Source organism: Schistocerca cancellata, chromosome 1, assembly GCF_023864275.1.
Source record: "Schistocerca cancellata isolate TAMUIC-IGC-003103 chromosome 1, iqSchCanc2.1, whole genome shotgun sequence".
Classification (NCBI taxonomy): Eukaryota; Metazoa; Arthropoda; class Insecta; order Orthoptera; family Acrididae; genus Schistocerca; species Schistocerca cancellata.
This window is the reverse complement of record NC_064626.1, coordinates 458,901,417-458,927,873: the sequence shown is the minus strand read 5'-3', so window position 1 is coordinate 458,927,873 and position 26,457 is coordinate 458,901,417. Positions and strand designations below refer to the sequence as shown.

Genomic DNA, 26,457 nt, shown 5'->3' with positions numbered 1-26,457 from the left:
AATTTCTGAAAATAAAACATACCTCGACTGGAGTAGGCATCTCGTCTGTGCACATAAGAAAAGACACATTTCCAGACAAAAGTGTGAGAGGTCCTCACGCACTTAGCGGTTGTTACACGTTTTGACAGACGTAAGGGGCTCATAATTAACGTTTAAACACCCTTCAAGGTTTGTTAACACGCGCTTATCATATCGATTTGTTGTCTCCATGAATGATAAAATAGAAAGAATCAAGTTTACGTCTGATTTTACTTTAACATCCTTTGTCCTCAACGTCGCCAAGGGAAAATCTTACATCAGTTCCATCCAACGACCATGCTCGAAACTGTTCGCAACTCTCGCCATATGAGGGTACGTCCAGCTCTGTCGAACATGTTGTCTTATGACGTGGGGAGGCATAGTGAGGTGTGGAAGTACTGACCTCCAAATCTTTGAACACTCTACTTTCATCGGTCAGCGCGTTATCGAAAAACTGTACACCTTTCCCCTCGTGCGTCTTTTCAGGGGCGCATTGGGCCCTGCCATCATCTTTATCGAGGACAATGCGCGACGACATCGAACACCGCAGGTGGAGGAGCTCTTGGAACGAGAGGATATCCGGCGAATGGACTGGTCTGCCCATTCTCCGGACTTAAATCCCATCGAGCACGTGTGGGATGCATTATGGAGACATGATGCAGCACGTCCGCGTGCACCAACGACCATCCATCAGTTTCCAATCGCGTTACCACAGAAACTCCTTCCAAACCTTGTGGCCAGCCAGCGAGCACGTTTCGGACCACGCCCTGCTGTCCGTGGTGATGACACACACCACTAAGAACCATGTCCCGCCTTTTGTAACGCTCAGAGAATCATCATAAATCGCGAACATTTCAGTGTCATCATTGTCTTTGAATATAAGTGTAATTTCTCTTTGTTTCATTGCGTATTTACTTGTTAAGTCCTGTACTACAAAACAGCAAATATAAAGACATATCTAAAGACAAATATAAAGTGTATGTATTGTCCAAGTTCCACCTATGTACACTCCTGGAAATTGAAATAAGAACACCGTGAATTCATTGTCCCAGGAAGGGGAAACTTTATTGACACATTCCTGGGGTCAGATACATCACATGATCACACTGACAGAACCACAGGCACATAGACACAGGCAACAGAGCATGCACAATGTCGGCACTAGTACAGTGTATATCCACCTTTCGCAGCAATGCAGGCTGCTATTCTCCCATGGAGACGATCGTAGAGATGCTGGATGTAGTCCTGTGGAACGGCTTGCCATCCCATTTCCACCTGGCGCCTCAGTTGGACCAGCGTTCGTGCTGGACGTGCAGACCGCGTGAGACGACGCTTCATCCAGTCCCAAACATGCTCAATGGGGGACAGATCCGGAGATCTTGCTGGCCAGGGTAGTTGACTTACACCTTCTAGAGCACGTTGGGTGGCACGGGATACATGCGGACGTGCATTGTCCTGTTGGAACAGCAAGTTCCCTTGCCGGTCTAGGAATGGTAGAACGATGGGTTCGATGACGGTTTGGATGTACCGTGCACTATTCAGTGTCCCCTCGACGATCACCAGTGGTGTACGGCCAGTGTAGGAGATAGCTCCCCACACCATGATGCCGGGTGTTGGCCCTGTGTGCCTCGGTCGTATGCAGTCCTGATTGTGGCGCTCACCTGCACGGCGCCAAACACGCATACGACCATCATTGGCACCAAGGCAGAAGCGACTCTCATCGCTGAAGACGACACGTCTCCATTCGTCCCTCCATTCACGCCTGTCGCGACACCACTGGAGGCGGGCTGCACGATGTTGGGGCGTGAGCGGAAGACGGCCTAACGGTGTGCGGGACCATAGCCCAGCTTCATGGAGACGGTTGCGAATGGTACACGCCGATACCCCAGGAGCAACAGTGTCCCTAATTCGCTGGGAAGTGGCGGTGCGGTCCCCTACGGCACTGCGTAGGATCCTACGGTCTTGGCGTGCATCCGTGCGTCGCTGCGGTCCGGTCCCAGGTCGACGGGCACGTGCACCTTCCGCCGACCACTGGCGACAACATCGATGTACTGTGGAGACCTCACGCCCCACGTGTTGAGCAATTCGGCGGTACGTCCACCCGGCCTCCCGCATGCCCACTATACGCCCTCGCTCAAAGTCCGTCAACTGCACATACGGTTCACGTCCACGCTGTCGCGGCATGCTACCAGTGTTAAAGACTGCGATGGAGCTCCGTATGCCACGGCAAACTGGCTGACACTGACGGCTGCGGTGCACAAATGCTGCGCAGCTAGCGCCATTCGACGGCCAACACCGCGGTTCCTGGTGTGTCCGCTGTGCCGTGCGTGTGATCATTGCTTGTACAGCCCTCTCGCAGTGTCCGGAGCAAGTGTGGTGGGTCTGACACACCGGTGTCAATGTGTTCTTTTTTCCATTTCCAGGAGTGTATATAGGTACATGTTTCACCAGCTTACGGCCGACTTACGTGGTACCCTGTGAAGCTCTGTTTGTCGAGGATGAGCTATTGACGACGCCTCGTATCACGCCGGAACACCTTGGTTCAGACCGTCTCCTCGCCCTTCTCGTTCGCGGCAACCAGCACTGGAGCCTGCAGCTTACTTTCCCATAACCATTGCTGATCTGCTGTCATATAAACAGTTTTGTGTGTCGGTATGAGAGATTCTCACATTCATTTATTTTCTCTGAAGTATTATTAATTTAGATATTCTTGGGATTAACACTAAGTTTAATATGACAACTTAGGATTCTTCCTGCACTTTTCTCTCACGTTAGCAAAACCTGTTGGCTGTATTTAAAGCTATGTTTGGATATCATGGAAACTTATAAGTAATACATCGAGTAGTTTTTAGTCTAAAAACTATGAAGGCTTTTATTTTGTGAAACACTTTCTTACTCATTGGAAAACTATTAATTTCCTCGTTCACTGGAAAAGGAACGAAAATGGTGAACAAGGGTTTACCCATTGGTCCAATTTATTTGAAATCGATAGATCCAAAGCAATAGTAACTGTTAAGGAGCATATTTCTTATGCACTAATTAGAAATGAGTGGCTGCGTGAAGACGAGTTCGCGTCACTGCGAGAGCTGGAGTGGGAGGCTCCAGGACGCGCCCCAGCAGAACTCCCAGCACTGCTGGATGCTTTGCTGGTCGAGTATGAGCTGCTGACGACGCCTCCGATCAGCCCTGAACCTTCACCTTGGTTCAGTCCATCCTTCTGAGTTCCTTGGTCGTGACCCCCAGCACTGGAACTACCTATTCCATACTGATTAGACGTATGAACATGTCCACCGTCATAGCCACTGAACTCATCTCCCAGATTACCTTGCCCGTATTCACCAGTTGCAGAAATTCCGTGTCCGAAGGAAGCACTAGCAGATTGCGACGAGCTCTCGCTCACTGATGCTGCCTCACCTCGGACTGGAGAACCTCCCACATACCCTCCACTATTGCGGAAATCGTTTCCATTTCCCGGTCCGTTTGAGGCAACACTAGGTCTGCTTTGTCCAGTGGACCCGCTAACGGCATGTGACCCACTCTGACTTTCCCAGCCCACTCCAGTTCCAGCAGAACCACTGGATTTGGCTTCCCCTCCGATGTGCTGACGATGTCCTTGCCCATAACCTTCATTTCCACCGTGAGCCCCTGACCTTTGACCTGCCTGAGCTGCTACATAGCTTCCACCAGCGCTGTATCCATTTCCACCTGCAGAGGCAGTAGAGGCGCTACCACTGTTCAGGCCTCCAGAACTGGACCCGGCGCTGGCGCCGCATCCTTGTCTGGTGTGGGCGTTAGCCGAAGAGCCGGAAATGCCGGCTGATATCCCGAGGGGCAGAGTTGCGCCGATGTTGAGGCTGTCACCGCGGGCGCTCGAGCACTCGTTGCCACCGGCGTCCAGCACAGGACTCAACACGGCACCCACCAGACCGTCCAGGAGACCGCGCGGAAGTCGCACTGCTGGACAGCAACGAAAATACACAGTCATGTATTAGACAGTACTCTGTAGCGGCGAGCTGCTATTGTCGTAACACGACATTCCTTCTTATTTACTGTTACGTGGCGGATGGTCGTAGCAGAGGTGGTTTATTGATACCTTCCTCAGACCTGTTGTGAGTAAACATGTTATATATTAAGTGCTTACACATGATGGTGTTTCAGCAATGTGTACTAGTATTAGTGTTTGTAGTGACTAATGTACAATGAAAGGCAGGAAGAAAACCCATTGCCTACTGCTCTTGTACAGGTGCAAAGGGGTCGGTAGCATGCACTGATGTGACAAAAGTCATGGGATGGCAATATGCAAATATCAGATGGCGGTAGTATCGCGTACATTGTAAGAGGTATGCGGTGCCTGAGATATGTAAGCTATAAGAGAATCTGAGACCAAAGAGCAATGTTGACTGCAGTACGAGTGTAGGAGTAGCAGTATGTTGTTGCTAGCGAGCAGTCGCCTGTCTGCGCTACTCAGTCCTGTGTGGTGTATCATGTTGGCTGGGCCGGTCGCGGTGCAGCGATGCCGGAGCCTGAGAATTATTGCATAAGGTAAAAAAAGCAGCCTTGCGCATATCTAGTAACATTATGTAAACTCACATGTAAATCTTTTTAAAATGTCCTAATAATAATCTTTGTCTAATTTCTAACAAGCATTCATTTCAATTTAAAGAATTTTTTTTTATCCGTTAGGACAGTGCAGTGAAATTTGACGTTAACGGGGCATGGGAGGCGACCGACACTACTGCCTGTGCTAACAGCACGACATCGTCTTCATCGCCTGTCACGAGCTCGTGTCCATATCGATTGAATCCTGCAGGACTGGTAAACCATGGCCTGGTCAAAGGGAGTCCTCGCGAAGCCATGAACCCAAGCTGTCAACAAGGCACCGTGCATGTTGGTGTTGGCTTCATAATGGCGTGGGGTGTGTCTACATGGAATGGACTGAGCCCTCTGGCCAAACTGGTCAGACTATTGAATGGAAGTGGTTATGTTCGGCTTCTTGGAGAGAATTTGCAGTTATTCCAACAACGATGGAATTTTTTATGGATGACAATGTGCCATATCGTTGGGGCACCTTTTCCCCACGATTGATTTGAAGAACATTCTAGACAGTGCGAGCCAATGGTTTGGCAACCCACATCGTCCAACATTAATCTCATCGAAGATTTATGGGATATAGTCGAGAGGCAGTTCGTGCACAAAGTCCTTCACCGGCAACACTTTCGCAATTATGGACTGCTATAGAGGCAGCATGGCTCAGTATTACTACAGTGGACTTGTTGAGTGCGAGATACGTCGAGTTGCAGCTCTACATCGGGCGAAAGGAGATGCGACACGATATTAGGAGGTATCCCATGGCCTTTGTCACTTTAATGTACTTCGAAATACATTGCTCGACAAAAAATATTAAGCCCTTAGAAGACATGGTCGGATGTCAATGTGACTCCATACACACACCATCGGTTGGTACGTAAATGATTAGAGCTGCGAATCTCTGTGACGCGTATAACGGCCACCAGACTGCATTACCATTATTAGTGTTTAGTGTTGATACCAGGCCTGCTAGGGGACGTAAGGGGCGTGAACGGAGGTGTTGAGTAATCTCTGCGAACGACACGATATCTTGTACTTGTGTCAGACACCATTATCAGCTTTGAGAACGAAGACATGGTACAAGTAGGCTGTAATCTGTTTGTTACTTGTGCAAATAGCAATTTTATCGTGGGTCATTTTCAAGCATCTGTAGTACGTTCATAAAATGATGACATCGGTTTATCCATTAATAGCTCTTGTATATACACATACTTCATAGTCAAAGTTGCTTACATATTTTAAGCTTCACGCTTCAGTCCACATTTTACAGCCGGCCGCGGTGGCCGTGCGGTTCTAGGCGCTTCAGTCCGGAACCGTGGTACTGCTACGGTCGCAGCTTCGAATCCTGCCTCGGGCATGGATGTGTGTGATGTCCTGAGGTTGGTTAGGTTTAAGTAGTTCTAAGCTCTAGGGGACTGATGACCTAGGATGATAAGTCCCATAGTGCTCAGAGCCATTTGAACCATTCTCAACCACATTTTACAACTGTTACATGGCCGGCCGCGGTGGTCTCGCGGTTCTAGGCGCTCAGTCAGGAACCGCGCGACTGCTACGGTCGCAGGTTCGAATCCTGCCTCGGGCATGGATGTGTGTGATGTCCTTAGGTTAGTTAGGTTTAAGTAGTTCTAAGTTCTAGGGGACTTATGACCACAGAAGTTGAGTCCCATAGTGCTCAGAGCCATTTGAACCATTTGAACTGTTACATGTAGACAGGTTGAAAGGTGGCTACACTGAGCCACAGCGCCAGAAATCGCGCCAGAGAGTATTGTTCCGCCGCCTCCACTGGCAGTGATTATTGAGACGTAGCGGCAAGCAGTTCTCGCCGAGAAGTTGTGGTGGACACTGCTTGTAGCTGAAGTCAGAGTGAGATGCGGTAGTGGAGAGTGTTGTTCCATGTTTTATGCAGTGATTTGATGGGAGAGATAGCAGATGTTGTTCTAATGGAGATATTGTAATGGTCAGAGTGCATTTCGTCAATATATATGGAGGTATTTTCTTTAATTATTTTATTCTTTCAGTGACCTGAATAATGTGTCATTACAGGTTCAGTCAACAAAGCATCTGGCGTGTGTTCTTGTATTAGAGTGTAATTTTGGTTTTCTTGCACAATTATAGTATTTGTAATTTTCTTTTATCACGTCAGTATAAATGGTATTTAAAATTTCTTGTCTTGTTGAAGAAGAACCGTGCCAGATGTGCGTTGAGTCACACTACCACACACAGAACAGCTACACTTGTGCTTTGTTGGCTTCGTAGATTTTATAGTTGCTGGGGGCTTAATTAATTAATTGTATTAACTGAAATTTTCATTTCATTCTTTGTTGTTGTTCTATGCAGTCAGATTGCGTACTAATACTAGTCAGGGCCAGCCGTTTACGAAACAGCGTAATCGGACATACAGCGACAGAAAATTAAAAAGTATTTGCATTGCATTCTTATATCTTTATTTTAATTAAGCCCCCATGCACGTGGCGACCGCTGCTTCGGATCGTCCCTTGGAATTCTTCTGATTGTAAAAATAGTAGACAGTAGTATTGTTGTAGTAATTTGTAGTTAGTAATTGTAGTCTATTTTGCATGTGTAGATTTGGTAATTGTTATTCTTCTAATGGTATTTCAGAATTTAATTTTATTGTCTTGTATACGCGTTTGACAATTTAGTGCAATTATTTCAATTGTTCGTTAATCGTGTTTGAAGGAAACATTTCGTGTAAATGGTATTGTTGGAGATAAAGAGTCATTGTGTGTAATTTTCGTACAGTGACGAATTTTTTATGTTTTGTAAATGATTATGCGGTCAATGAAACAGGCGAAAATGATGAATAGTCAGAATAACGAAATTGTTGACATGGCGAACTCGCCAACACAGGACAACAGTATGATGAATAATGGTGTTGAAAACAATTTAATAAGCAGGGAAAATAGTCCGGAAACAGTTCAAAATTTTTCACAATCGAAAAATTCTCAGATTGCGTGGTTAACGACAGAAGAAATGGAGCAGTTGATGGATGCTATACTAAATTTGGGATCTGAATTAAAAACATATAGGGGAACAATGGAGCAGTTACGATCTGAAATTAAAACAGAAATGAAAGCAATGACAACACAGTTATGCTCACAAATAGGATCAATTAAAACCGAGATGAAAGCAGTGGGGTCACAGTTACGATCTGAATTAGAAACTGATATGGGAACAATGCAAATACAGTTAGGCTCACGAACAGGGACATGTTTCAGATACATGAAAGACGAATCAAATAAAGAAATTAGAGAAGATGTACAACCGATTTTGAAGGCTCACAATAATAGTTTAATTTCAACAGAAATTAGACAAGAGGAACAGGGCAGGGAACAGGAAGAAAAAGATCGCGTGATAGTACAGAAATTTTCAGAGTAAATTTACATCGTGGACACGATAAGGAAGAAATAATTGAAAGAACCGAGGAATCCGTACCAAATGACAGAATAAATAACTTAACGCAACAGTGTGAACAGTTAACTACTAAATGTGACAATACCGAAACCCGAGTCGTGACACTTACGGAAGACGTAAACTTATCGGAAAGAGTGGAGGAGATTTCAGATAAATTGTCAAATCTTAGTTTAAATGGGGACACAGATTCAGATGATACAACTCCATTGCCATTTTCAGAAACCGAAGAGTACCAGAACATAAATAAGCATGTTGAAAATCAGGGAGAATTTAATGAACGCGTTAAAAGGGAAGTTGAGGCATTACGAAAGCAAGTCAAACAAATCGAAGGCGAAATTGTAGGAAAACATAGCAAAAGAAATTTGGAATCACAGATAGCAGAGGGGTTTGAAGAAAGTAATTTATTTCATTTACGGGATGCAACAAGAGAGCGCCAGGCGCGCGAACTTGACAATAATCGACATTCGGACTGGGACAGACGCGGTAGGTCTTTGTCGTCACGAGGCGAAAACTTTGACTATAAACACTTTTTAACTGTTCGGAAATTTAAGATCTTTCGTAATTCTAACAATGACATACATCCATGTTCATGGTTAGATCAATTTACGTACGCACTTCCGCCAAATTTGCCACTAAGACACAGACTGAAATTTATGTGCAGCTATTAAAGTCCTCAGGGGATTCACTACTCTAAGTGAATATGTGCCGTAGCGAGCATAGGGCCCCGAGCTGTAGTGGTGCTATTTCTCTTTTAGTTTTCTGTACCGCTGCCTACTCTTTCACTATTCTTTGCATCTGTCGAAACAACTCTTCAACTATCAATCTATCTAGTGAGTAAGTAAACAATAACCGGATATGACTGTTTTACCCAAAAGTGATTTCGGAAATTACCGTTTGGACTTACTGTACCTTCAGCAGCATTCATTCGTAGCCTAAATGAAATTTTACCTGTTTATCTTCGTGACAATATTACTTCATATGTTGACGATATTCTTATTGCTAAACGTTCTTGGAGTGAGCACAACAAAATTTTGGATTCATTATTACGTATTTTTGCAAGAGTTGGCATTACGGTGAACTTAGAAAAATCTGAATTTGGTCGTTCTCAGGTGAAATTTCTCGGTCACATTATTTCTACAGAAGGTATTCTTCCTGATCCAGAAAAATTAGACGCTATTCGTAATTATGCTGTTCCTACCACAAAACGTGATGTTCGTAGTTTTCTTGGTGTCTGTAATTTTCTTAGACGCTTTGTTAGATTGGACGATTTGGCCACACCTCGTTTATGTGAACTATCTGGAAAGAAATTTAATTGGTGTTGGGATGAGGAAGCTCAGTCAGAATTTGAACAACTTCGTGATGCTTTAGTTGGTGCTCCACTTCTTTCTCACCCGGATTTATCTAAAGATTTTTGTTTGGCGACGGACTCATCGTACAAAGGCCTAGGTGCACATTTATTTCAAGAGATAGAAGAAAACGGCGTTGTAGTACAAAGGACTATTGCATTTGGAAGTCGTGTTCTTTCTAAATCAGAAAAGAATTATTCGATTACGGAACTTGAAGCTTTGGCTGTTGTTTGGGCTTTTACAAAATTTCGCACATTTTTGTTTGTCAAACATACTAAGGTTTACACCGATCATCGAGCTCTGGAATTTCTTATGTCGACAAAATTAACTCATGGCAGATTGTCACGATGGGCGTTGTACCTACAGGAATTTGACTTTAGTATTGTTTACATACAGGGTTCTTCAAATATTGTTGCTGATGCTTTATCACGTGCACCTATGGGTTTGAAACAAAGTGCTGAAGAGGACTGCAGGGAAAACAATTATTGTTTGATGTATATTCAAGGTGTTGCGTTTGAGAACTTTACTTCGTCTTCGCTCCAGGACATCGCTAAGGAGCAAAATAAGGATCCAATCTGGAAGGACATTAAGGAGAAGTGGAGGAGAAAGGAAAGCGTAGCGATTAGACAGCATTGTTTAGTTCGCAATGACATTCTTTTTAAACGAAAATCGGTCGTCAACTCTGTTTGGTTAGTTTGTATTCCTGATGAGTGGGTTAATAAGCTGATTTGGTATACGCATTTCAGTTATGCACACTTTGGCCCCAGAAAATGCTTTCATAAATTACGAGAAAATTGCTACTTCAATAATATGGAAAAACGTATTCGATTTGTTCTTGCCAAATGCAAATTATGTCAAAAGGCTAAGCCGCCGACAGTTTCTCACAGAGCACCGTTGTTTCCTATCATTCCAGCGAAATTAAAGGAGATGGCTGCAGTTGATTTGTTCGGTCCAGTGGTTCGATCTACTAATGGTTTTGCGTACATTTTCGTAGCAGTGGAGTTGACATCAAAATATGTGTGTTTTACACCGTTACGCAAAGCAACAGCTCGTTCAGTATCTAATGCTTTCATTAACCATTTTCTTAAAGAAGTGGGTCATGTTGATAAGGTTATATCAGATAATGGATCACAGTTTCGTTCTAAAATTTGGCTTCGTACTCTACGGCGTCGTAAAATTAAACCAATTTTCATTTCACTTTTTCACCCTCAATCTAACGCTTCAGAGAGATGGATGAAGGAAATCAATAAATTGTGTCGTCTTTATTGTCATCAGAATCACAGAACTTGGGATCAGTATCTTCATATTTTTCAAAACATTCTGAATGAACTTCCTAACGACTCAACTTCTTTACCACCTATACTGATATTAAAAAACAAAGCACCGACAAATCGCATTTCTGAAATCGTTCCTTTTCCGCCTACACGGAAACTGCGGCATTCTGAAGTTGTGAACATGGCTCTACAAAATATTGCATCTGCGGCTGCTAGAAGAGAGAAATCAGCTAAGCGTCCTGGTCGTTTAAAAGTCTTGTCAGTTGGTCAAAAGGTGTTAAATAAGTCTCATCGTTTGTCTCACAAAGGAAAAGGCTTGTGTCGGAAATTTTTTCTGCTTTATAACGGTCCATATAGAATTCGCAAAATTATTCATGATAACACTGTCGAAGTAGAAACTCTTAAATCACGACGCTCTAAGGGAATACATCATATATCTAACGTTAAAATTTTTGTGGAATGATATACTTTTGAAAAATTTTTGTAGAATGACATACTTTTGAGAAACCAAAAGTTGTATGTAAACACACGGAGAGTACAAGGATACCGCGCTGTGTTTTGGCGGCGGCATATACTCAAAGCAACAGTCAAGTCTGCGCGCCGCACAGGGCAGTCGTTGACCGCAAACAATTGCATCCTACGTCACGCGCCTACAGCTGATCGAGCGCTCAGTGCGAATGCACTGACAGCCGTAAACAAATACACAGTCTTTCTCCGAATAAATTCAGTATAAAGCTATAGTGACTTGATGAATTCTGTTATTAACATTCAGTATTTTTCAGGATACGGTTCTATAAAATATTTAAGAACTTCAGGTAAATTCTGTGCGTGTCCGACGTTAAGACGACTTGCTATCGAGAAAATTTCAGGAAAAATGTCATTTCGAAGAAGAAAGTAATAAACTAAAAAGGTAATTATTAATTGAGTTTATTTTTCAGGTAACATATTTCCACTTAGGTACGTACTTTAGACGTAATTTGCTGCTCGCGATTACGTGATTCATACTTTGTGCTAATTACATGTTCAATGAAATTACTTGTGAAGCGACGTGCTTGCGTACGTTAACTGATTTTGACAATGATTATTAATGAATTGGATTGTTACTTGTGTATATTATGCATCGCTTGGCTGCACTGCTTTTTCACTGATGTCATATTTTTAATTATGTGCCTGCTGTGCCTATTTATTTAAATTATAATTGTCACCTGATTAATTGTGCTGATGTGGTTAGGTATGTAAGTTATACTTTGTGATTTATCTGCTTGCGCCTTCATGTTTACTTATTAAGATACGATGCTAATGACCTGTTTAGTACGTAAGATATATGTTTACTGCTATGCGTATAGATTGCACATTTACACATTTCTGCTTGCTGTCATAACTATACTTTAATTTGGTATAGAGCAATGCTGATGTACAGTGTACAGACATAGAGTTTAGGTTACACTATGGTACTAGTTACGGATTGTTGGCTTGGCGAAGCCTCGTTATAGAAATTGTGCTGCATCCACTTGTTGACATTCTGTTCACTACTGGTATATTTACTCGCTGTTGCTTGTTTTGCTTACGCTCAGTGCTTTATATTTTAACATAAGAAAATGAACTGCAGTAATTCGACGAGCGACTTTAGTACAAGAAACATCATAGAAGTCACATGAGCTGGAGGTTTTATGAAAGCTGTATAAATGTATGCCAATAGGAAGGAAGCTAACGACATGACATACCAACACAGTTATTACACTGCATTTTTCGTGAGCAATTGAAATAGGAAGTGACACTTGACACAAGAAATACTCCACATGTTTGCTTCTGTTTGCCATAATTCTTGAAGTGGTGTACACACTGTGAAATATTAGGATCATTCACACTCCGTAATCGTACTTAATTACTGAGAGTTATTCGAACTAAGTCTGTTAGAGGTCATGTATGCATTCTTTGTTTATAATTCATAATGAGTAGAAGATTTTGGTCAGATGGATTACACAGAGGTTGTGTGTTGACAGTGTGTCTTCGGATTGTATGGGATGAGGAGGTTTGCATTAGGATTTTATCTATACTCGATCGAGGAGACTGACTAGAGGAAAGAGTTGTTATGGAAGTGAAATGATACTGGCAATAAGGTTTATATGTATCGACGTATTGAAGAGGTATTATGGAGGTATTGAGATTATATGAAGTTGATTGGAGTTATGGTGTATAAGAGGTAAAATAAGTGAGGTGCATATTTTTTTTTGTTGTTGGTCTATATGGAACAAGGAGGATGAAGATAGCAGACTAGAACACTAAAATGGAAGGAAGATTGTCTACACACACTTTGTTAAATCACTAAGCAGTATGTACTTTTTTTTTTGGAGAGAGGAAGTTGCATATCTTGGCACATTGACAGTTGTTCAGCAACCGTACATTTTGATCTGGCTTGGCAAACATTGCTCTTGACATGATGACTATGACGTTGACTTAACTATTATTGACTGTTATACATTGCTGCCACTATTACTTGATACACATGATGAACATGAAATTTTGACAGAAGTGCATGTACACAGTTAACACTATTCAATTACACAGTAGTACTTAATGTGGATGAAAGATGAGTGAGTGTGTTTTGTGTGTTTTCCTTTCCTAATCCTACCCACCTATCTCCTAAATATTATTTTATTTGTTTGTAGTGGCTTGCACTGACACCCATAAATATTATAGGTTTACTGATGTTTGTGTATTTGTAATAGTAATATGACAATTATCTGATATCATTTGTGTGTTTGTTATGATTTGTATGTTTAGTGTAAGAGCATTGTAAAAGCATTTGTATGTGCATTCAAACTATTGTTCATGCTTGAACTGTCTGATTAGTGATAGTAAATATTATGGACTGTTACTGTACTTTTTCTACATGATTGGTGCCACTAGGACATGTTTAATTTATGCTGATGAACTGTGTGATCAGTGATAGTGAATATTATGGACTGCTGTCTGCACCTACTCAACATTGCTGGGTGCCATTGATGGACTGCTTCTACTGAAATGATGTCACCTGTTGGAGTCTGCACCTACTCCACATTGCTGGGTGCCACTGATGGAGTGCTTCTACTGAAATGATGTCACCTGTTGGAGTCTGCACCTGCTCCACATTGCTGGGTGCCACTGATGGACTGCTTCTACTGAAATGATGTCACCTGTTGGAGTCTGAACCTACTCCACAATGCTGGGTGCCACTGATGAACTGCTTCTACTGAAATGATGTCACCTGATGGTGTCTGCACCTACTCAACATTGCTGGGTGCCATTGATGAACTGCTTCTACTGAGAAATGTGACTTGTTGCTGTGTGTACCTCTTCAACATTGCTGGGTACCACAAATGGAACTGCTTCTACTGAAATGATGTTACTTCTTGCTGTCTGTACCTCTTCAACATTGCTGGGTACCACAGATGGAACTGCTTCTACTGAAATGATGTTACTTCTTGCTGTCTGTACCTCTTCAACATTGCTGGGTACCACAGATGGAACTGCTTCTACTGAAATGATGTTACTTCTTGCTGTCTGCACCTACTCAACATTGCTGGGTGCCACTGATGGACTGATTCTACTGAAATGATATCACCTGTTGGAGTCTGCACCTGTTCCACAATGCTGGGTGCCATTGATGGACTGCTTCTACTGAAATGATGTCACCTGTTGGAGTCTGCACCTACTCCACAATGCTGGGTGCCACAGATGGAGCTACTTCTATGGAAATGATGTCATTTGTCGGTGTCTGCACCTACTCAACAATGCTGGGTGCCATTGATGAACAGCTTCTACTGAGAAATGTGACTTGTTGCTGTGTGTACCTCTTCAACATTGCTGGGTACCACAAATGGAACTGCTTCTACTGAAATGATGTTACTTCTTGCTGTCTGTACCTCTTCAACATTGCTGGGTACCACAAATGGAACTGCTTCTACTGAAATGATGTTACTTCTTGCTGTCTGTACCTCTTCAACATTGCTGGGTGCCACTGATGGACTGCTTCTACTGAAATGATGTCACTTGTTGGAGTCTGCACCTGTTCCACAATGCTGGGTGCCACTGATGGACTGGCACCTACTCAACAATGCTGGGTGCCATTGATGAACTGCTTCTACTGAGAAATGTGACTTGTTGCTGTGTGTACCTCTTCAACATTGCTGGGTACCACAAATGGAACTGCTTCTACTGAAATGATGTTACTTCTTGCTGTCTGTACCTCTTCAACATTGCTGGGTACCACAAATGGAACTGCTTCTACTGAAATGATGTTACTTCTTGCTGTCTGTACCTCTTCAACATTGCTGGGTACCACAAATGGAACTGCTTCTACTGAAATGATGTTACTTCTTGCTGTCTGTACATCTTCAACATTGCTGGGTGCCACTGATGGACTGCTTCTACTGAAATGATGTCACCTGTTGGAGTCTGCATCTGTTCCACAATGGTGGGTGCCACTGATGGACTGCTTCTACTGAAATGATGTCACCTGTTGGAGTCTGCACCTGTTCCACAATGCTGGGTGCCACTGATGGACTGCTTCTACTGAAATGATGTCACCTGATGGTGTCTGAACCTACTCAACATTGCTGGGTGCTACTGCTGGAACTGTCAACCACTTGTTATGAAAACATTTTATGTGAATATTTGTATAAACTGATTTTTTGTGTATTACTGTTTGTGAAAAGTTATAAGACTCTTACCTGCTCATATTCGTCATTGCTGACGCTATCGATTGAATTGTTTAACCACATGATATTTGTGTAAACTATTATGTAAAGTCATATGTATGAAAGAATTTGTATTCCTTACTGTATTTTATATATTAGGCTATTGTAAGGTCAGTGCAAAGCCAAAATTTTATCTAGTTATATGATACTTACGTATTAATATTATCTTTTATTTTTGTCTGTATTTTTTTTTTTGACGAATTTGGTGGTATTTTCACCACCAACGCTGGCAAAAATACCATCAAATTCTAGCCCGTGGAGGAAGAGCATATGAAAGGTGGCTACACTGAGCCACAGCGCCAGAAATCGCGCCAGAGAGTATTGTTCCGCCGCCTCCACTGGCAGTGATTATTGAGACGTAGCGGCAAGCAGTTCTCGCCGAGAAGTTGTGGTGGACACTGCTTGTAGCTGAAGTCAGAGTGAGATGCGGTAGTGGAGAGTGTTGTTCCATGTTTTATGCAGTGATTTGATGGGAGAGTTAGCAGATGTTGTTCTAATGGAGATATTGTAATGGTCAGAGTGCATTTCGTCAATATATATGGAGGTATTTTCTTTAATTATTTTATTCTTTCAGTGACCTGAATAATGTGTCATTACAGGTTCAGTCAACAAAGCATCTGGCGTGTGTTCTTGTATTAGAGTGTAATTTTGGTTTTCTTGCACAATTATAGTATTTGTAATTTTCTTTTATCACGTCAGTATAAATGGTATTTAAAATTTCTTGTCTTGTTGAAGAAGAACCGTGCCAGATGTGCGTTGAGTCACACTACCACACACAGAACAGCTACACTTGTGCTTTGTTGGCTTCGTAGATTTTATAGTTGCTGGGGGCTTAATTAATTAATTGTATTAACTGAAATTTTCATTTCATTCTTTGTTGTTGTTCTATGCAGTCAGATTGCGTACTAATACTAGTCAGGGCCAGCCGTTTACGAAACAGCGTAATCGGACATACAGCGACAGAAAATTAAAAAGTATTTGCATTGCATTCTTATATCTTTATTATAAATAAGCCCCCATGCAAGGTATCATCGTATTTCTGTGCGTAGGCGACACGAAAACAATACAATAGTGCACAGTATTATGTCAATGAGCACACACATACAGAGAGCTGCCATGTCGTAGTATAGGCACAGGTGTTTTGGTATGACGAAAGATATTTAGAATCCTATCGGTGGACGGTCCATAACATTAAGTAAATTACTGGCGCAGTATTCACGGGTGTTTTACGTTCATTGCTCTCACATGTGCTATCTTATTAAATATAGACGATCGAAACTCATACATCATACGCCATGCAACATATACTATCAGAATTCACTGCAGAAAGTTTTTTACTACAAAAGATTATGCCGAGTTTCTTAATGAGGCATGCCAGTCAGTATATAAAGTAAATCATTAGTGTTGTAACAAATGCTTCCAGGTAGTAAAAATGTTTTGACGGTTCATGCGTCATGTGTTACATTAGGACCAGTAATGATTCGATATACACTAGGTGGAATTTCACTATGTCTTTTATACGGTACTCTAATAAAACTGGAAAACGAAACTGGACTACACCACGTGAGTGCAGTTAATTCAACAATATATTGCAGTACAGACATTGGAACCTACAGATGTTATGTGTTGGAGATGAGAACTATTTCGGATTGCCTATATTGGCTTGATAAATTACTCTACAACTAGCTGCCATATAGAGGTAGTACCTACAATTTTGAGGAAAATGGCCTCATTTAAAACTACTAATGCACATTCACAGTCACAATCGCAAGAAACTACTTTTTTATGAGGTTACCGCCTTCGGTCTGTTTTAGACCATCTTCAGACGTATCACCATGGTGCTAGATGGTGGCGGTAAACGGAGCAGGCGCTACGACTCCACGGAAGCTAACTTCGGTTGTGACTGTTCATATGCACTTTTAAGCAATAAAAACAGCTGTTCTACAAGATAAATGTTCTCAAAAATTATCGAACTTGATAAGAGTTTTAAGTTCTGTAGTAGTAGAGGAATCGCAGCTCATATATCATGTATCATGCTACACGTTTAACTGTAACATTCACTTTTTTGATAGAAATGTAACAATATGCCTGTCTTCTCATGTACAACTCGGGAATGCGATCTCGATGCATTGCTATAGTTTTGACAATAAAAACTCATTCAAAACCCATACATTTTAAACCTTGCAGCACTAGCGGATTCACAGCTCGTACATCACATGTCATGGTACACATAATAACTATATCACTAATTGTTATGTTATAACAACTAAAAGTATGCTTGACTTACTCCTGGGGCATACTAGTCAGACCATAAGCTGAAATGTCAAATTACACTACCGGCCATTAAAATTGCTACATCACGAAGATGACGTGCTACAGACTCGAAATTTAACCGACAGGAAGAAGATGGTGTGATATGCAAATGATTAGCTTTTCAGAGCATTCACACAAGGTTGGCGCCGGTGGCGACACCTACAACGTGCTGACATGACGAAAGTTTCCAACCGATCTCTCATACACAAACAGCAGTTGACCGGCGTTGCCAGGTGAAACGTTGTTGTGATGCCTCGTGTTAGGAGGAGAAATGCGTACCATCATGTTTCCGACTTTGATAAAGGTCGGATTGTAGCCTATCGAGATTGCGGTTTATCGTATCGCGACATTGCTGCTCGCGTTGGTCGAGATCCAATGACTGTTAGCAGAATATGGAATCGGTGGGTTCAGGAGGGTAATACGGAACGTCGTGCTTGATCCTAATGGCCTCGTATCACTAGCAGTCGAGATAACAGGCATCTTATCCGCATGGCTGTAACGGATCGTGCAGCCACGTCTCGATACCTGAGTCAACAGATGGGGACGTTTGCAAGACAACAGCCATCTGCACGAACAGTCTGACGACGTTTGCAGCAGCATGGACTATCAGCTCGGAGACCATGGCTGCGGTTACCCTTGACGCTGCATCACAGACAGGAGCGGCTGCGATGGTGTACTCAACGGCGAACCTGGGTGCACGAATGGCAAAACGTCATTTTCGTATGAATCCAGGTTCTGTGTACAGCATCATGATGGTCACATCCGTGTTTGGCGACATCGCGGTGAACGCACATTGGAAGCGTGTATTCGTCATCGCCATACTGGCGTATCACCCGGCGTGATGGTATGGAGTGCCATTGGTTACACGTCTCCACCTCTTGTTCGCATTGACGGCACTTTGAACAGTGGACATTACAATTCAGATGTATTACGACCCGTGGCTCTACCCTTTATTCGATCCCTGCGAAACCCTACATTTCAGCAGGATAATGGACGACCACATGTTGCAGGTCCTGTACGGGCCTTTCTGGATACAGGAAATGTTTGACTGCTGCCCTGGCCAGCACATTCTCCAGATCTCTCATCAATTGAAAACGTCTGGTCAATGGTGGCCGAGCAACTGAGTCGTCACAATAAGCCAGTCACTACTCTTGATGAACTGTGGTATCGTGTTGAAGCTGCATGGGCAGCTGTACCTGTACACGCCATCCAAGCTCTGTTTGACTCAACGCCCAGGCATATCAAGGCCGTTATTATGGCCAGAGGTGGTTGTTCTGGGTACTGATTTCTCAGGATCTATGCACCCAAATTGCGTGAAAAATGTAATCACATGTCAGTTCTAGTATAATATATTTGCCCAATGAATACCCGTTTATCATCTGCATTTCTTCTTGGTGTAGTAATTTTAATGGTCAGTAGTGTAGTAAATTATTAATAGGACTAACAGAATATTTTAAACCAACATAAAAATTCTTACATAATGCACTAAGATAACGTACTGCTACACTGTACATACATAAAATATTCAAATTGCGTAGATCTCTTGCTGTAAAATGGTGCTGTAAAATAAACAAGTGCATATATGTTTCCAGTGCAAGAAGCGAATAGTCATGGGTTTCGATTATTTATTTACTTTTATTTAATTTTAGGTGGGGAAAGGAGATGGCTAAATTATCGCCAATGAAAGGAAAAACAGATAGAAAAAAATTGGCAGAAACGATGTTGGGGAGTGAGGAGGGTATCCTTCGGGGAGGTTCCAGAAAGGATGAATACTTCTAAAATTTATATACGTCTACACAGTTCTATTACATCTATAACCTAAAAAAAATTGATGATTTAGGTGAAGGGATGGGGAAGTTGTAGTTCTAGGCAGAATCTGGAAATGAACTACGTATTGCCTGTTTGATATGCAAGAATTGGTGTATCAGTGTGTCAAACAACACAAAAAATACTCTATGAGAAAGGGCGTTCCGAAATCCTCCTAGCAGTCTAATCAAAGGAAAATGTATGTTTTCCAAGACATTTTCTGGTCTTAAACATTCGTGCCATATATACACCAATGGTCTAGGGGAAGCACTGCCAGATGTGGAGATTGGTGAGAGGTGTCTGGTTCTTGGTGTGATAGATGTTGTCCCTAAATACCAGTACGACTCCTCATCAGCTACCTACTCAACTGTTCCTCCTTGCGGACGCGGGATACTTCCCGGAAGCGAAGACGAACTCTGTGAGGTGCATTTGTGGGCACGCAGCTCACTTACTTGTTTGCTGATGGCGGGAAATGTGTCCTTGACATTTGGCAGTTCGTTAATGAACGCCATAGCAGTTGTCCGCAATCCAAAATACAGACAATTACTCTCCACTTGCCTCTGCAGCGTCTGCTTTAACTCACCCCAGGGCTGGGGTGATACTGTCATGAAGAGTTGTTCCCCACATCTTCCACACTTAGAACCGATATATTCATTGGTAACCGGAATGTTCTTCTCGGAAAAACTATACGTTGATACTTTCCATTAGTCTGACATCTTGCTGTGCTTGCCTCCACTCATGACGTCAGTTTCCTGGTATTTTCGGTGGTATTAATGACAAAATAAATTAATAAATAGAAAGTAAGAAAAGAACGAAATGAAAAATAAATAAATAAACGATGTTCATTATATCTCTACTCCAGGTTCCCCACGCTTTCCTTGCTTCCTGGAGGGAGGGATCGGGACATTGTGGCCAGGCCTCAGGATACGACCCCTGCCCACTTTGCCTGTCTGTTTGGGCGCCGGGAAGGCCCCCCCTTTTTTTTTTTTAAAAAAAGGTACCGTCTTTGATTAGTAATCAGAAGGTTTTCGGTACAGGGTTCGAAACTCACCAGCACTTAAATTTTGATTAATATTGGCGGCCGAAGACTTCTGGCATAAGGAGTCACCCTCATTCTGGCAACGGCGTTGTCAAAGAAGGCGGAGGTGCGGATAGAGGTTCAGGGCACTCTCTTGCCGTTAGGTGGGAAATTGGTGCCAAAAGCGGAAAAATGATCAGTGATCAACGGCATAAGGATGCAGAAGGGAATGGAAACCACTGCATTACAGAAACATAACGTGCGTAGGCAGAACTTGGGGCCTGTAAATGAAAAAGTGTCATGATGATCTCTCCATTAGCAAAAGATTTCGGAATAATTCCCCATTCGGATCTCCGGGAGGGGATTGCCAAGGGGGAGGCGACCATGAGAAAAAGACTGATAACCAAGAAAGGAGTTCTACGAGTCGGTCCATGGAACGCCAGAAGCTAGAACATGGTAGGGAAGCCATAAAATCTGAAAATGGAAATGAAAAGCCTCGGTCTAGACATAGTAGGAGTCAATGAAGTGAAATGGAAAGAAGACAAGGATTTCCGGTCAGATGACTATAGGGTAATATCAACAGCAGCAGAAAATGGTATAACGTGAGAAGGGTTCGTTATGAATAGGGAGGTAGGATAGCGAGTGGGTTACTGCGAACAGTTAAGTCACAGGGTTGTTCTTATCAGGCCAGCCGGAGTGGCCGCGGGGTTCTAGGCGCTGCAGTCTGGAACCGAGAGATCGCTACGATCGCAGGTTCAAATCCTGCCTCAGGCATGGATGTGTGTGATGTCTTTAGGTTAGTTAGGTTTAAGTAGTTCTAAGTTCTAGGGGACTGATGACCTCAGAAGTTGATTCCCATAGTGCTCAGAGCCATTTTTGTTCTTATCGGAATCGACAGAAAAACAACACCGACAACGATTGTCCAGGAATACATGCTGAAGTCGAAAGCTGAAGATGAAGTGGTAGAGAAAGTATATGAGGATACTGAAAGAGTAATACAGTACGTAAAGGGAGATGAAAATATAATAGTCATGGGGGACTGGAATGCAGATGTAGGGGAAGGAGCAGAAGAAAAGGTTATAGGAGAATATGGGCTTGGGACAATGAATGAGAACGACTAATTGAGTTCTTTAATAAATTTCAGCTAGTAATAGCGAATACTCTGTTCAAGAATCACAAGAGGAGATGTACTTGGAAAAGGTCGGGTGATACGGCAAGTCCTCAGTTAGTTTACATCATCGTTATACTGAGATTCCGAAATCAGACACTGAAGTGTAAGGGGTACCCATGAGCACATGTCGACTCAGATCACAATGTAGTAGTCATGAAGAGTAGGCTGAAGTGTAGGAGGTTAGTAGGAAGAATCAATACCAAAAGAAGTGGGATGTGGAAGTACTAAGGAATTATGAGATACGCTTGAAGCTCTGTAAGGCTATTGATACTGGAATATGGAAGAGCTCAGTAGACAGTACAGTTGAAGAGGACTGGACATCTTGCGGCGGCGCTGTTCTTTCCGTCCCTTTACAACGGACCTGCACCTACCAGTGAACATTGTCTCAACAGATCATCAGTAGGAAGGTCGAGTGAAACCTACATACTTCGACGTGAACTAGGCTGCAATTTAAGTCACTAATCTACGTTTCGGGAGAAAGTTTTCACAGAAATGAAAGGTTGGAAAGTTTGTCCTCAATTAATATATTCTGAAACTTAGGTGAACAAGTATCACTGCCAAGCCCGTGCTAGTTTTAACACAGTCACTCACAATCCCTTTCACTCACGTTATCAAGTTTATGGGGTTGCATTTCCCGAAAACGTAATAGCTACAAAAATACTGATTTTTTTTTAAATTGAGAATGCTCGCCAAATATTAAGTCTGTCGGTACCAAACGCAGTCACAGTTTTTAGCCACCGACCTGCTCAATACGCCACGGGGAATATATGTCTTTTCTCGTCACAAAGTTCACAAAATTTCGAAATTTCTACACACCCATCGGAATAATTATGCCGTCACTTTACAACACTTTTGATGTTTGAAACACTGCTAGATCCGGCAACTTATCATTTCCATCGGAACTACTACTACACACATCCGAACTGTTTCATGGCTAGGTTTCCACCCTTCTCTAGAATACTCTAAGTCTTCTCTACCAGCAGAGAAAGGCGCGCGAAGAATATTGCTTTACCATTGGTCAGTTTACTCAACAGCCAATAGCAAAACAACAATCTCCCGTGTCAATCCGCGCTTTTCATCAATAACCAATCGCAAAATAGTAAACCTAACGACTGCACTTTTTACCGAAGTAATTATCTAATAAGCTGAAGTTTTGTTTATGCATGAAGTTATTTACTATCGTTATTTATACCTGAATTAACTTTCCCTTTACCATAAACTTAGTTTACAAATCTATTCTACAAAAATCCCCTTTGTTAATATCCATACTTCTTCGAAATGTTCTCACACTAACTCCTACTACATAACTCGTTAAACAATTATCTTCAAAAAAATGGTTCAAATGGCTCTGAGCACTATGGGACTTAACATCTGTGGTCATCAGTCCCCTAGAACTTAGAACTACTTAAACCTAACTAACCTAAGGACATCACACACATCCATGCCCGAGGCAGGATTCGAACCTGCGACCGTAGCAGCCACGCGGTTCCGGACTGCGCGCCTAGAACAATTATCTTCATATTAACCTTAAACCACACTCACGCAACATTCATACTGCTAAAACACATTTATAACATTTTACATACACAAAAAGACATAATAACACTTTATGAAAATACTAGGAACAGTTTATGAAAAACATTCTGTTACTTTAGTGCACATTAGTGGGCACAATCGAAACTAAAATCACAGTCCCCCTATCCAATATTGTCCTCTATCGGCTGATACATAAACTACGTGCGCGTCCAGTCTCGCGTCACGATCTGTCACTATCCAGCTCTGAGACACATCTCCCACTTAACCGCGTCCAAGGGAGGATCGTTATACGTCGCTATGCCTCAATCTCTAAAATGGGCAGTCTCAGAAGTTGGAAAGAAAAACATTTGTACAAAGAAGGTAACTGCGAAGAAACCATGGGTGACAGAGAATTTGATCGATGAAAGATGGAAGTACTGAAATGTTCGGAGTAATTAAGGAATACAGAAATAGAAGTCGCTGAGGAATGAAATAAATAGGAAGTGCAAGGAAGCTAAGACGCAATGGCTGTAGGGGCAGCGTGGTTCAGTATTTCTGCATGGGACTTTCAACGACTTATTGAGCCCATGCCACGACAAGTTGCTACTCTACACCCTGTAAAAGGAGGCCCGAAAGGAGGTAGAACAAGAATTTTGTCATCTCAGTGTGTTAGTGTTTCGTTGACTGAGTATTTTGTTATAAGGGACCCACGATATCCGGCACCTCTTTACAAAGTAATAATGCAGTTATGATTCATCCGGTTTGTTACCGCAATCACCATTGTTTCTGTGAAAATACCTCCACAACAGCGAAAGAACCTGTAAGAAAGAATAACCAGAAAGTATACCACTCAACACATAGTAACGGTAAAATGCTCAGACGAAACATTGTAAGCAATGTGGTTGCTGTCTGTGCTGGAGCAGCTCAACATTGTGCCGTTGTGCCTGTCTTCCAGGGCCGTTTCTAACATCCTCGATGTCTACGAGATGTTAAATTCTAATCTTCAAAATGGCTCTGAGCGCTATGGGACTTAACATCTGAGGTCATTAGTCCCCTAGAACTTTTAACTAATTAAACTAAACTAACCTAAGGACATCACACACATCCGTGCCCGAGGCAGGACTCGAACCTGCAACCATAGCAGTCCCGCGGTTCCGGACTGAAGCTCCTAGAACCGCTTGGCCACAACGGCCAGCTTCTAGTCTTCCTTTCCTCCTTCCTTCCGGTCTTCCATTGAATTCAGTGAACCCAAACACGAGGTGCATATCAACCAACTCTTCATTAGTGAATCTTCCCGTATAACGTGCCACTAACACTGCCAGACAGCCAAGACAGACCCGAGCAGTACTCAACGCAAGCTTGAAGACGGAGAGTAAACTGGGTACTACTGTTGTCAACAGCACGTATCATGAGCGAAAAGAAACAGCATTCACAGCGCTTGCCGTAGACAGTTCCACTGTTTTACCTTATTTTCAGTGCGCTGCAAACATAAAACTAATTGAGCAAAAATCTCTGTAAGAAGATGAGGGTGACCGTGGGTCCACGACCGTACGCAAAGTGGCATAGCTACGTAAATTACTGGTGTACACGTCCTTCAAAAGTATCAGTTCAAGTAAAATGTAATTCAGCGCTCAAGAAATATCTGCATTGTAACGATAGTAATAGCGGCTAGAAACAAATAAAAAGAGGAAATATATAGTGTGAAGGAAAAGGAGGCTTCGGTATCAAGGGATTTGACAACCTAAACTCAATATCATACGCAGCAACTGCAGATGGTAACGCTGTGTATATGGAAGAAAACATACAGAGGGTGAAATAAGTATTTAAGATGTAATTTCTATAGCGTAGTTTTTGTGAAACGACTCCAGAGATACTTCGGAATGCCGCTGTATTTGTTAACTATAAGTGAAGCATTAAAAAGTATACTCACCGACGGGCTGTGCGTGCAATTTTTCTGCAAGCACGTGGGCCTGCGCTTCGCGTGCGACTACGGGATCTCGCCCGCTGGCCGCCAGCAGCAGCATGAGGGAGAACCATGCGCTCGCCATGGCGCGTCGCCCGCAGGGCCGTGGGTCAGCCGACGCGACTGTCGCCCGTCTCCAGCGGCCGCCCGGCTATATATGCCACACACGAGGAACCATCCTGTGACGTCACAGGGCTCCCAGAAATAACGTGCCTCGCCTGCGTGAAATAGCGGACGACAAAAGTCTCCTTGCCAATGCCGGGTGGCACCCATATTGTTGTGGTGAGCCGGTCACGACTGGCATTTCTACAAGATGATCGCTTATCTTCCTTCACCTCTACGCAAGTTTCACTTCGCTGCAGGCCCAAAAAGTAGAGTCCTCCGTCTTTTTAAGTCTGTACAATGAATCCCACCATCTGCAGTTTGCAATTAACTTTCGTTATAAAATTGTGATTATAAATGGAACATATTAAAATACTTATTTCACCTGCAATTCTCGTACATGTCACGTAATGCTCTCTGTAGCAAGTGAATCTGAACGTGTACTTACCTACGAAGATAAAAAAAACTGATATATGGATTTACAGTATTGGTTCTCTGGAAAGAAAGTGATATAGTTAACAGCAACAGAGTAACTAATCTAGAACTGACATATCTGTTTCGATTCGTGACCTATCGTCTGTTTAACAGCTTTAAAAATCGTAATATTTCTATTTCATTTAGTAAATTTAATTTTTGTTATGCAGTGGGATGGGGTGATTTATCTTATTTGTATGTTCCACAGTACTTTGTCATGTACACTTGCATAAATACTCTCCGTTTACAATCCGTTGATCAGTACACATTTACTTCGTCTTGACGTGATGAGTAAAAAATAAATTACTTACTACTGTACGAGGTAAGGGCAGTTTACTGTGACAAAACGCACTCCAATGACATACGTGGGAGGTTCTAAACTTGGTGATGTTCTTTGTATTTGTAGCACATGTCATTACGATCATTTACTTTCGGAACGAGTAATTAAAGAGAAGAATTATTAAATTTATAGCGTCTTTGATTCATAATCGAAACGTCTTCAGTCCCGGGTTCGAATGCCGCCGCTGCTTAAATTTTGATTGATAATCAGCATTGGCGGCCAGAGACTTCCAGCATAAGAAGTCACCCTTCATTCTGCCAACCGCGTTTTCAACGAGGGCGGAGGAGCAGACAGAGGTCCAGGGCACTCTCTTGTGCTAGAGATGGGAAACTGCCCCAAAGGCGGAAGAATCAGCGGTA

The 26,457-nt window shown here is 42.6% G+C and overlaps 1 protein-coding gene across 2 annotated transcripts; it reads right to left on the bottom strand.

Moving 5' to 3' along the window:
- Positions 1–2,860: 2,860 nt before the first annotated feature.
- Positions 2,861–25,296, bottom strand: LOC126161639 (uncharacterized). Of its 2 annotated transcripts, none has more exons than XM_049917609.1 (2): positions 25,150–25,296; positions 2,861–3,975 (listed from the first exon to the last, which is right to left on the bottom strand). In XM_049917609.1, exons 1-2 carry the CDS (start codon positions 25,265–25,267, stop codon positions 3,047–3,049), a joined length of 1,047 nt encoding a protein of 348 aa, XP_049773566.1. In that variant the 5' UTR covers positions 25,268–25,296; the 3' UTR covers positions 2,861–3,046. The 2 variants fall into 2 exon arrangements, with proteins under 2 accessions (XP_049773566.1, XP_049773575.1); XM_049917618.1 differs by having other exon boundaries at positions 2,861–3,972.
- Positions 25,297–26,457: the final 1,161 nt, after the last annotated feature.

What these genes read in the sequence shown, in the direction of transcription:
- LOC126161639 (XM_049917609.1), bottom strand. Translation starts at nt 25,267, where the DNA reads ATGGCGAGCGCATGGTTCTCCCTCATGCTGCTGCTGGCGGCCAGCGGG. An exon ending in ATTGCACGCACAGCCCGTCG is followed by an intron (nt 3,976 to 25,149) that starts GTGAGTATACTT and finishes GTTGCTGTCCAG; the next exon opens with CAGTGCGACTTCCGCGCGGT.